This window comes from Lepisma saccharinum, chromosome 22, assembly GCF_977018435.1.
Source record: "Lepisma saccharinum chromosome 22, izLepSacc3.1, whole genome shotgun sequence".
NCBI classification, from domain to species: domain Eukaryota; kingdom Metazoa; phylum Arthropoda; class Insecta; order Zygentoma; family Lepismatidae; genus Lepisma; species Lepisma saccharinum.
In genome coordinates, this window is record NC_139250.1 from 27,055,775 (window position 1) to 27,068,272 (window position 12,498).

Sequence of the window (12,498 nt, forward strand, 5' to 3'; positions counted from 1 at the left end):
TGCATCTTTTTTTGACATTTTACAATTTCGCGCATCGCGAAAATTCAATGTCCCTACTAATTACCATTATTATTCATCTGGCAGGGTCATAACTTTAAAATAATTGATAACAATGCCAACATCTTTCTGCAACTCTATAAAATAAACAAAGTAAATATAAATAACTCATAATGTGTCTTCTATCTAGTTACTTATAAATATATTTGTATATTATTTCTTACCCTCTTAATTCCCACGAACCCATATGTAATAAATCCATACAACAAAGACCATGTGAAAAATAAACTAACAAGTCGAGATCCTTTTACTTTTCCCAAGTAAAACAAGTCTTCATCAGGATTCGCTCGTCCCAAGAAATCCTTCCTGTAAATTGGAAAGTAAACATACGATTGTAAGGATTCTTTTATTTTACATCTGCAATTTCATAAATCATTGAAATACCTGTGTGAATTTGGTGGCTGCTTTGAATTTAGAAGTGTTTATTATGTTCTTTCTTTAATATTTCTTTCAATTTCCACAGTACTAGGTTTCCATATATTTTACTTAGCAAATAGGTCACTATATTACACATGTCATGATTTTGTATCCTGTATCCATGAAGAAGCCAAATGAACTCTGTGAAATATTGGATTACAACATGCGAGGACGAGTACAGTTTTAAATATTACAATGTTGCCAAATGACATGAATTTTAATGTCAAGATTTTTTAATCTTCCAGAAAGAATCTTTCCAAGACTGATTCTGTCCACAGCTTTTTCCTTTCCACTGCTCACAATAGAATGACTTCTCTTAGGCACGTCCAAAAAAACAGATATTATGTTTTGAATATCCAGCCACTACACACTCTTCTTAAACAAGCAGACATGAATTTCATGCATAAATATAATCGATGGTAAAGTTTAAACCAAATTTATAATCAATCAATTTAATCTACGAGTCCAACTCATAATGTAAAGCTCTTCTACAACAGTCTATTTTCTACAGTCATCTCTACTTATTTAATAACCTGCCCCAAAATATTGACATTTTCTGGCCAGAAAACAGTTTCTCACAATCGTTAAAAATGTAAGTGTAACTTTTTAATTTTTTCTGTAGCATCTTGTATTGTTTTATTTTGTTTTCTTACTGTTACAGTTTCAGTATAAAATAGTCATTCAGCACTGTACTTTAAGTAAATAAAGTCAAAGATAAGTGGGAGAAAAAACACAGAATGCATGTGCACATATATTTATATATTTTAATGCTGAGAAGAATTGCATGTGTTTCTGTAATACTACTACTTATTATCTCATTAATTCGTTTGTTTTAATATATTCGTACTTATAATATCTAGTGCTGACATGCTGCAATGATCTACTTGCACGTATTGTACAGCAAATCATCATATAAACAAAAATTAATCTAATCCAGGGGTGCCCATGGGAATTTTTGGGGGGAACAAAATTTTATACCAATTCTATATATCTTCACACAAAAATGGGGGGTCGTATAGTTTGATTGACTTGTTATTGATTTTTAGTTTTGGTTATTATGTTTAGTTTTTCTACCTATCTGTGCGTGATCGCAGCGATAGGGTTGAAATGAAACACCACCTCTTATGCCTTTAGAATCGGTTTGGATGGAGTGGGGGGGAGCGTGGTATTCGCATTAATACAAGGTTAGTTGAGCAGACAAACTGTGCAGAATAAGGTTGACTAAAAGGGCAGTGAGCCTAGAGTATCTAAAGTAAACATATATTACGTAAATATGTCTGTATTATACTGTGACGCAACCACAGGGGGGCAGGTGGTCATTGCCCTCACCCCAACTTTCGACGGAAGTCAATTCTAGGGTAGCAAGGGGGGACAAACATTGACAGCCAAGGGCACCTGCAGAGGGGGGGAGGGGCAACAGAGGAGCAATCACTCCTTCGATTTCAAATTTTATGCAAATAAAAATTCATTTTGTAAACTTTTCTTACTTGCTTCGCTCGCATTATCTGCTTTTCTCATTTTTGTCAAGTTCAGAGCTGTAGCTAGGGGCGACGGAAGTTGGCCATGGGTGCCGAATGATCTAAAAGAAAGTTGAAATGCCATGGCGTCCAGTGAAATTATTTGCACCCTATTAAATCAATATTGTTTTCAATTGCAAAAATTGGATCTAAAAATTTTCTTGCTCACTTCGCTCGCATTCTACTTGTTTTCTGTGATGTAATGTATTTAAATAATATGTGTTGTATATTTCTATTGAATAAGCTTTGAATACATACACAATTTAGTGTTTGCTTGTTGCATATGTATTTTCTATTTTATATCGCTCCATGTTGCATATGTGTAAAACATATGTTGTACATGAACGTTACACATGTATATTCGGAATGCATTCTTCATTCATTTTCTGCCATTCAAAAATACAGTTTGTGTGCTTGATTTTCATTATTAGCTAATGTGAAATTGACGGTGTTGAAAAAATATTTCAAATCGTTTGTTCCAAACAAATGCTTTAGCACAGACTTCTACCCCTTCTTGCGTAATTTATGAGGATAATCACGTATTTGATACTACTACTACTACTGGTGGTAGTAGTAGTAGTAGTAATAATAATAATAATAATAATAAAGCCATTATTAATGTTATTATTATTATTGGTACGTTTATCCTGGTACTTGCACCCCCACACAAAATTCGTGGTTGCAGCTCTGGTATTATATTTTTCCTCAAATTTTGTGTGACAAAATTTATTTGAGTAATTAATTCGGTATAAACGGGGGGGGGGAATGTTCCATCTTTTTGGGGGGAGTGCGTCATGGGCCTTGGGGGGAATGGGCACCCCTGATCTAATCTAATTTAAATTGGAATCATATCTATCTATGTTTAAAACCTTTAGAAGATGGAGATTTTAAGGCACATGCTTTTTAAATGTTCAGTGGTGTACAAAAAAATGTAGAAGGGAAAGTACTTATAGTAGAGAGCAGAAGTTGGTTTTGATCTATCAATGAAAAACATTCTCTTGTGGGAAGTCCCTCCCAACAAGCCTAGTTATATGATGAAAGAGAGAGAAAAAAAGAAATTTTATGCAAATATTATTCATTTGGAGAGTTAGTATGATCCAACCAAATCTCATTTTATTTGTATGATTGTGAAATGTTCAAACTTTTTCTTCCTGTGAAAGTCCTTTACATTCTCCCCATTAAATCAAACATCAATCCTCTTTAAAAAGAGATGCTTTTGACAAAAGTTCACTACTTGTATTGTATTGACATTCAGTTATATCTCCATACATATACAAACAAGAAAAAAAAACAGAAGTGAAATATCAAGATAAATAATAAGCATCATGGGTAGAATTCTTACCGAAGCAACAAGTTACAGGCAACGCATGTTGCTTGAGGATTTCACCAATCGCCTGTCATGCCGCTATGGTGTGAAACATGCTGCTAATTGGCTTGTTCTCAAGCAGCATGTGTTACATGTCACTTGTCACTTCAGTGTGAATTCTCCCTTAGTCACATGCTGCTGGTCGCAAAAGATACCAACCAATGTTTACCTGAAATAGTCTACAGATGAGAGTATTGACTTTGTACAATTTTTTTCATTTCCCATGCAAAAGTGCATTTTTGGATCTCCCAGTGTGAAACATCCTGGGCTTCTGCTTGACCATAGACTACAGTTAAGCCATGGAGTATCACGTGCCAGGGATTTAAATGAATAAAAAATGGTATCTGATATTCTGTGACCAGTAAAGCCACTGTCAAAAATAGTGTAGACGAGGCTGCAGTAAGGCCCTCCTGAAACAATAAAATGCAAAATATGATTCTTGGACCCATTAAAGTTTACTATTTCATATTGCTATAACAGTATTTACAAAACAATAACACCACAGTTCTCTTACTAGCATACAATCTATTGTCTATTTGCCTCTTTTGCCTATTCCAATATTGTAAAGGTTGTCTCAGAAATATTTTCGTTTTTAAAACTATTAAATAAAATACTTAATTCTTTTGTATAAAGATAAATTTATTACCAAGAGAAAGCTTGAACATTAAATTTATATTTGTGGAGAAGAGTATTGAACAAATGGTAACCGTTCATGATTTCACATTCAATTATTCTTGAACTAAAGTTTTCGATCACTTGCCGAAGCATTGCACAAGGAACAGCAGACTGGCACACACTGTCAACATTTCTGTTCGATCTTGATAACCTGGGATGTCCCGGCGGTTTACTCATCTTAGTGCTTCCAGTGTTTTTAAACTTCTCACCCAATATTTAATTAAATTTGCACTTGGGACGTCTCTCATTCCTGCAAGGTTATAATGATGCCGGTACAAACGACGCACAACAACATAAGAATCATTATTTTTATAAAACGCACGAACACAAAAAGCACGAAGCTGACCCGTAAAGTGCTCCATGGCGACTAAATATTAACAGTGTTGCCAAGCTTTTGCGATATATCTCATTTCTCCGTAATGTGCAAATTGCCCCAGAGGGCAGATTCAAAAACAAAAGTATTTGGCAAGAAAACTGTCTTCAACTTTTTTCTCAGTTTTTCCAGTGGTGGGGATCCAAGTTATGACAATCAGTAGCAGAAACAGAGGAGGGGAATACAAAGGTATATTTTGGCAATAAAATACCCCTAAAACCTTTCATCTGAATTTTATCCGTTGCACTCGCTTCAAGTAATTTAACAGATACGAGAAGCTACTATTCAAAGATTGATTGATTGATATGTTGTTTTAAGTCCACTTTATGCACAGTAAGGCTAATCGGGACTGGACCTACAGTTTAAAGTGAGATCCGAACCCTTGTGCCTCCAACCGGGTATCAAACCCAGGACCCCTTGATTACAAGGCAATGACGCTACCACTGCGCCATCGAGGAGGCCCTACTACTATTCAAAGAATCAAGTTTTCAGTAACCAAATGCAAAAAGTTTGCTTTATCTATATCAGAGTTTCTCAACATGGGGGTCGCGACCCTTGGGGCCGGGGGGGGGGGTTACGGTATGATTTCATGGGGGTAGCGAAGGGAGACGAAAAAGATAAATGTAATTAGGGTCTACTAGTAGCGGAAAAAAATATTTTTAAAAATTGTTTTGAATTTATTTTGATAGACATATTTTTATTTCTATACTTATTGTTAAATTTAGCAAAAAATATTATACATTTTTTTAACAGATGAAGAATCGTTTAAAAAACAATTCAAATAAAAGAAGTATGAAACTAGTGATAACTACATATTGAAATACAAGAAAAACTGCATATTGAAATACAATGCAAAATGAAGGCTAGTGTGAAACCTGAGCCTGGAGTGCGGCAATGTCCGGTTCAACCTTCGTGACGCACATTGTCAGTCTTTTTCAACTGACAAGCAGTTTCTGATCTTTGTTTTAATGCTTACCATGGAAGAGAAACAACATTCGCACAGATACGATGTACCAAAGGGAATTATGGTTTTTAAAGCAGCAGATACCAGACCAGGATATTCTTCTCTTCTCTTCAGCCAGAACTTGTGCAGGTCTTCATTACAGAATGCCAGTTGCAAAGATTTGTTGCGTGATAATTCTATCAGTTCATCAAGAAGTTGTGGGCTTAGATTGGCTATTTTGATGGCCTCTTCAACGAAGGGGTTTAATATCCATCTTGAACCGGCATTTTCATCAAAGGGAATATATTCTACCATCTGTTCTTGAAACCCTTCTAGATGTTTGCACATTAAACTGGACAGCAGCGTCTTCATGTCAAAAGAATAATCACAAGTTGAAATAAAGTCTTGAGTCAGAGGAAAATTTTCAAAATTGTGGGTTTTGACTCTGGATGCACAAACTCCTAATTTCTTCTGAAAAGCATTTACTTTGTCTTGAACAAATATAATGGTTTTGTCCCGTCCTTGCAAGGTCAAATTTAAGTAATTTAGATAAGTGAAGATGTTGGCCAGATAAGATAGATGAAGCAGCCATGCTTCAGAGGTAAAAAATTCAGCTTGTTAGGCATTGGATTCCTGTAAAAACAGTAAGGCTAAGCACCAATTTGCAATAGCTGTCCTGTGTTTGTTAATAAATCAACAAAGAAGAAATGATTTCGTCGACAATTGGAAAGAGATTGGTTTCGTTTGGGATCCTTTGTTGTTCTTCGCAGAGTTGTATATGTGCCTACACACATAAATGCTTATTACAAACCAGAAATTACATATAGGGGTCACTGGCAAGAGGATTTGATAAAAGGGGGTCGTGAGAGGAAATAAGTTGAGAACCACTGATCTACATTACTTCTCTATCCAAAACACTCAAAGTGTCATGAACCAGTACTAATTGCCTTGCTTGATCTGTACTCTTGGAACTCTCTTCTGGAAAAGTTTTCAGGGAACTAAAGACTGTTCAAAATGACTGAAAAAATGATGGAAAGAAGCTCTGACCTTATCTGTTCCTGAAATGCACATGGTTTGTTAAAGCCTGTTATAAACTATTTTGAAAATGGCTTTACCAATTTTTCAAAAATATTTTTTTAAAATTATATTAAACATAATTTCAAAACTGGCTCTTCTACATGGTAGTGAATGTTGACTTATCGTCAACATGAAAAAAACTACAATAAATTGTTCACAAATAAGATTTTTGCAGTCTTTAAGTGGAGTTGGTTTTGAGGAGTGGTGTGTTCATCGAGGTGGCGATTGAATAACTTGAAGAGGAGGAATTTGAAATAAGATGAGTGAAGGGAAGGAAGTCACCTTCCTGCTGCCCTGATCAAGGTCCACAGAGTGATGGTAATAAAATGAAAATTGACAATTAGTTACATCGTCAGAGATGCCAATTAGGTGTTGGTCAGGCACGTATCTAGAAATACATTTTGGGGGGAGTTTGACCAAGTGTCTCAAGAACATTAATAATAATAATAATAATAATAACATCATCATCATTAGAATAATTATATTGAATTAAAATAAATTAAATATGTAAATTAATTAACATTGTATTGTAATTATTACATGAATAGGTAAAGAGATGGTAAAAGAATAGATATATAACAGCATGTATTCTAGCTTATGTGTAATTAAGATCACCAAAATTTGAATAAAAACAACTGCCCTGGCAAGGAAATTAAGGTCAAATAGATAAAGAATTTACTATATATTGAAAAACAAAAAAGGAGTTAGATCCAATTGTACTAGGCAAAAATAATTGTACGGATTGCCTATTACAGTTGACGAAAAGTAAAGTTGTTGATTAATATTTTATACACATTATCATAAGTAATAGTGTGCATAAATCTTAGGAACTGACATTCAAAGCTGAATGAGCTAAATTCCTTGCCTTCCCATAAGTTTAGAGGAAATAAATAATCATCGAATATGTAACAAATGCTAAATAATTATATTTCTTTTAGTTCATTTTAGTACTTGGTAAGTCTTTCAGAGGGGGGTTCTAGACCCCCCTGGACCCCCTAAATACGTCCTTGGTGTTGGAAACAATATAATTTTGAGGGTTGAACATTATAAGCCACCCCAATCAAAAATGTTCCTGAAAAATGGTTAAAACGATAAAAAGTCATAGGATTAAAAACCAGCACCGTGGCCACCAGATATCTTGCACAAAGGACGCATGTCACCATCTACCACAATGCAGCACAGGCTATATCCTTTTATCATTTCAACATTTTTTTTCCCACTCTTATCCTTTTAATGTGATTTATTTGGACAACCCTGAAAAATATCAGCCAATGGGTCTGAAACATTGGTTTTGGAAAGAACCTCTTAAAGAACACCTAAGAAATTACTTATATTTTATTTAGTAACAAAAGGACATTATTAATATAAACATTGTTTTAATTAAGTCGAATTACACCCAAATAGGGTGAAGCCAGAGGTTGGAGAGGTCACTCAGTGACAGAACATTAACATTGAATACTAATCACCCATTATTAATCATATGCATGCGACAAAACTATTCTAATAACTAATTCAGTTTTAAGTATAAAATTTTGGAAGAATATTTTGGAGAGATAATGCACAAGAAAAGTAATTTAAATATATATTGTTGATATCAATACTTGCCTATAAATACTGGAGCCATTCGCCAGAGATCAAAGGGTCCTCTTTGAGAAAACTGACCCAAAATTAATAATAAATAGTGAATAGGCAACCCAAGAAAAATGTAACCCAACAGGTATGGGAATAAGAATGAACCTGCAATCAAGATAATATGCAACAGGTTAGGTGTTTGTAACTTTTCAATTAATCTTACCAATTGACATACTGAAACTAATTATATTCTATTAAAAAACTTAATGAATTAGTTACTGTCTCCAACCCCCAACCCCTTCTCCCTCATACTAACCCCACATCCACGATTGGTTTCGGCTACCAAAGTTACGTCGTGTCTTCTGTTTATCATATTTACACATAGAAACTGCCAGTGGAGGCTCATAGTTTGGAATGTTGGTGGTTTCACATCTGCACACATAAGAGTTGAATATTATAATGTGTTATGTTTAACCTTTTCCTTACCACTGATACAGCGATTGCTTCAAGCCCTTATTTCCCTTCTTTCCGTGTATTTTTGTCAAGAACCTGGGACCTCTCACACCAAAAATGAGGCTGGCTATATGGTATTCACGAACTCCAGCCACCCATATACTGGGATACTGAGTAAGGCCTGCTTTAGACGAAAGCATTTCCCTTGGCATTTTTCTTAACATTTGTGCCATGACCAAAATCCTACCGTGTAAAGTGAAAAATCTTATGGCATTTCAGATGCCATGGCATATTTCATGCCATTTCTCAAGGATAGAACCTGTCCTATTTCCCTAGCATTTTTCGTAGCATAACCAATCAGAAGCGATCTCTATGTCACGAGTGAAGATGTAATGGCAGCTGTGTGAGATGTAAACAATGTATCACTTCACATTTTTAAAAGCCGATAACTATTGAACCGAGAGGAATAACGTTTCGTATAAAACGTTATTAAGTATAAAACAATGGCGCTGCTTAAATACATACTTTACAACGTATAGTGTACACTTATGGAAGAATATTTTAGTTGCTTCAATTGTAAACACCGTGCACTCAGCATAGATGATGTAACTCAACGTCATGCTGTATATGTTATACATTGTAATCGCAAAAGCTAACCAACATGAAATGCTTCTGTGTAAAGTACTATTTGCTATAAAATTTTTGGAAGCATTTACATAGCATTTATGCTAGTAAAAAGTTAAAGGAAATGCTTTCGTCTAAAGCTGGCCTTGGCATGTAAAAGAGAGTAGGGGTGGCTGCAATGCTCACTTGCGTTTGCAAGAGCTAAGTACGCCATCACAAAAAGAACAACAGAAAAGTGCCCAATAAGTATTTGCCAGTCTCATTGTCTCTCTCTCTCTCTCTCACTCTCTCTCTCTCCCCCTCTCTCTCTCTCTCTCTCTCTCTCTCTCTCTCTCTCTCTCTCTCTCCCCCTTCTCCTCCCTCCTATTTTCTGCATGTGTGTGTCATGATTACATTATGTAACTACCATTCACTACAATTTAAGCTTATTTATCATCTAAGTAAGTCCAGAAATCATCACCTAAGCAGCAAATAATACAAGGTGCGGCAATGAATTGGGCAACTCCTTTATTACCATTCGGATATGACTAGACCTCAGATTTATAGTTTCCTAAAATAGGCTCTAAAAATCCTAAGATAGGTTCAAAAAATATAAAATAGGTTCTAAAAACCCTAAAATAGGCTCGAAAAATCTTGAAGTAGGTTAAAAAAAACTTAAAATTATTCAAAATTCCTGAAAAATGCTGATTTAGTATAGTCACAGGTAATAAAAATTGGACATCTATATCCTGAAATACATGCTATTTTGCATAACGTTATGTGTGTTGCCTAACCCTATGGCGATGGCAGAACTTACAATTGGAAACTTGCTATTAAAATCCACTCTTCGCCGTATAGTTAGGCAGCAATAGTTTTTCATGTTATCCACAGTCAAACTCCGCAATTTTGTCTGTGAGGATCATCTTATATGCAGAAAATAATCTTTCAACAAAAGCATAGATTGTGGTGCAATCTTCAGTGCTGAAATGTTAATTTGCAAGATGTGTGTGCAGGGACGGCGACAGGGGTGGGCACGGGTGGGCAAGCGCCCACCCAAAAATTCCTGTGCCCACCCGATTGCCCACCCAATCAAATTCAATAAGTACATATACTTAGGGGTATATGAATGATTCAATATATAAGTGTATTCTGGTGTTCATAACGTATATTTTACTTGTGAATATTATCTATGCTAGAAATGTTCACATATTATCAACCCATAAAAAGCCAATTTTGTCATTAGAAAGTGAAAGAAATTACTAGAGCTATGGAAACAAAAACTGTGATCAAATGAATACTTCCATGATTGAAAGCAGCTAGTAGGCTTAGGAGGCTCAAAATTATGCAGGGTATGATCAAGATTAGATCAGAATTTAGGTTGAACTTGAGGACTGCATCTCCGGACCTCCACATACGTATATACATCCAGGCCTGGATATGGTTAAAATAATCTCCAAAGAAACAAATCAAAACATCATCTTAGCGTTACTACCTCCAGCAACACTATTGTTTATTTCTACTTTTTAATTATTATTAGAATAATTTAATCAAGAAGACTTATATGGGCAGGCCATGTGACACGAATGGCAGAGGAAAGAATAGTTTACAGGATTCTTGTTGGGAAACCTGATGGTAAGAGACCAGTAGGAAGGCCAAGATGAGGATGGAGGGATAACGTTGATATGGACCTAAAATAAATCGGTAAGGATAAGAAAGATTGGACTGATCTTGCCCCGGATAGGGACAGATGGAAGGCTTGTGTTGCTGCATCCATAAACCTTCGGGTTTAAGTATGCTAGATAGTATAATATAGTTTTAATTAGCTCTGCATTGAAATTTCAGAAGTGTCACTTTTTTATTTCATTACAATTTTTATATACCTGTCATCTTCAAATATCAATATGGTATGCGAAATATCAACTTTATATTCGTTCTACTAATAAGAAGGAATCACAATAATCACTACAATACCGAAGTGAATAAATTTCAAGTATGGAAAAGCTACAGAATTTTTCAATTGCTAATGAGTGGGTTATCCTATTTAGAAATCCTCGTTCCACACATAAATTTTGCCACATGAATCAGCGAAAAATGTCAACAGAATCTGTAGATGCAGCTGGAGTAAAGAAAAAAGTTATGTCACGAAGTATTCAGAAGACGATTTTGTTATAGATCGACCACAAGAAAAAAAAAACCTTGGGACGAAAAGTCCCCTCGCAGCTTTCACTTCTTCCCTCCACCTCGGTCCATAAGGAAGCATGGTCCACTCTCCTCCTCCCCTACTCGCGGGGGGGTAAGATGCACAGGAGTCGCGGGTCTGCGCAGGATGTTTTGCTCGTGGTTCCACTATAGTTTGTTTTTAAGCCCACTTTTATGCTCAGATAGGCTAATCGGGACTAAACCTACAGTTTAACGTTTAGTCCGAACCAGTGTGCATTGTGCTTCCACCAAAAAAAGGGGGAGTCGAACACAGGACCTCTCTATTATAACGACAGCTTTATGTCATTGGGGAAAAAATATATACAGAAAGAACTCGCACCAAACGTGTCATTTTATCACCACAGAAGATGCGTCCATTTTAAGAGGGTGATTGCCTGAGACAAATATTTGGGAAATCAACGTCATTGTTCAAGGAATTAGCTGCCTTGATCCACTATTGTGCAATTGAAACTACCACCTCAATTTCTAAGAAGTATGAACTAATGAAACTCCATTTTTGAAAGAGTAAGTTGTGGTTGATTTGTTTTATTTTAAGTTTTTTTTTTTTTTTTTTTTGCTAGTTTTGATAATGACGACGATAAGGTTCAATGGCGATTAGATGAATGTATCGAAGGGGCGAAAACACACACATGCTGACACTCAAAATACAAACCCTCATAAATTATTACTTTGAAAGTGGTTCCAGGCACCAGGGACTCGTTGTCCTGAAAGAATAAAGTTTCCAGGGTATGCTGCACAGGTTAAGAGGTTAACATTCTAGTGTGTTCGAAATGGTCACGCCATACAACCCAAGACATCTATGAAAAATATATGAATTATTACTGATACGGTGATCAACTTCGATGAATTCCTTGTGTCCTAAATCATTTTGTTACCTCAGAAAATATGTTCATGTAACCATATGTGTATTGCTTCTCCCGGATTAGTTCAGAAAACAAAGAGCAACTTAGCTATTAACCTCTTCAATTCTGAACAGATTTGTCAATCTTACTTGCTTATTATTTTAGAGTGATATTTTGTCAAAATAGCCTTTCATTAGCCTAGGTATACTTCATGGACAATGAACAAAGAATTGGGTTTCCGTGTGTGATTTAAATCATTCCTAATAAGACGTTCATTTTAAGCAAAACAACATTCAATGGCGACGATTAGGAGGAGAGGGAAGTGGGGGATGCAGTACCCCCCCCCCCCGCCACACTTTGCCACTTCTTGCCCACTCACTATG

The 12,498-nt window shown here is 35.6% G+C and overlaps 1 protein-coding gene across 3 annotated transcripts in view; it reads right to left on the reverse strand.

The window, feature by feature from the left end:
- Positions 1-12,498, reverse strand: part of LOC146005039 (sodium- and chloride-dependent GABA transporter 1-like) — a 191,786-nt gene that overhangs the window by 38,804 nt on the left and 140,484 nt on the right. For all 3 annotated transcript variants that reach the window (XM_083144184.1, XM_083144182.1, XM_083144183.1), the window contains exons 6-8: positions 8,031-8,162; positions 3,527-3,767; positions 222-363 (exon numbers count right to left, since the gene is read on the reverse strand). In XM_083144184.1, coding sequence (XP_083000310.1) covers positions 222-363; positions 3,527-3,767; positions 8,031-8,162 — 515 coding nt within the window. The remainder of the gene's footprint in view (positions 1-221; positions 364-3,526; positions 3,768-8,030; positions 8,163-12,498) is intronic.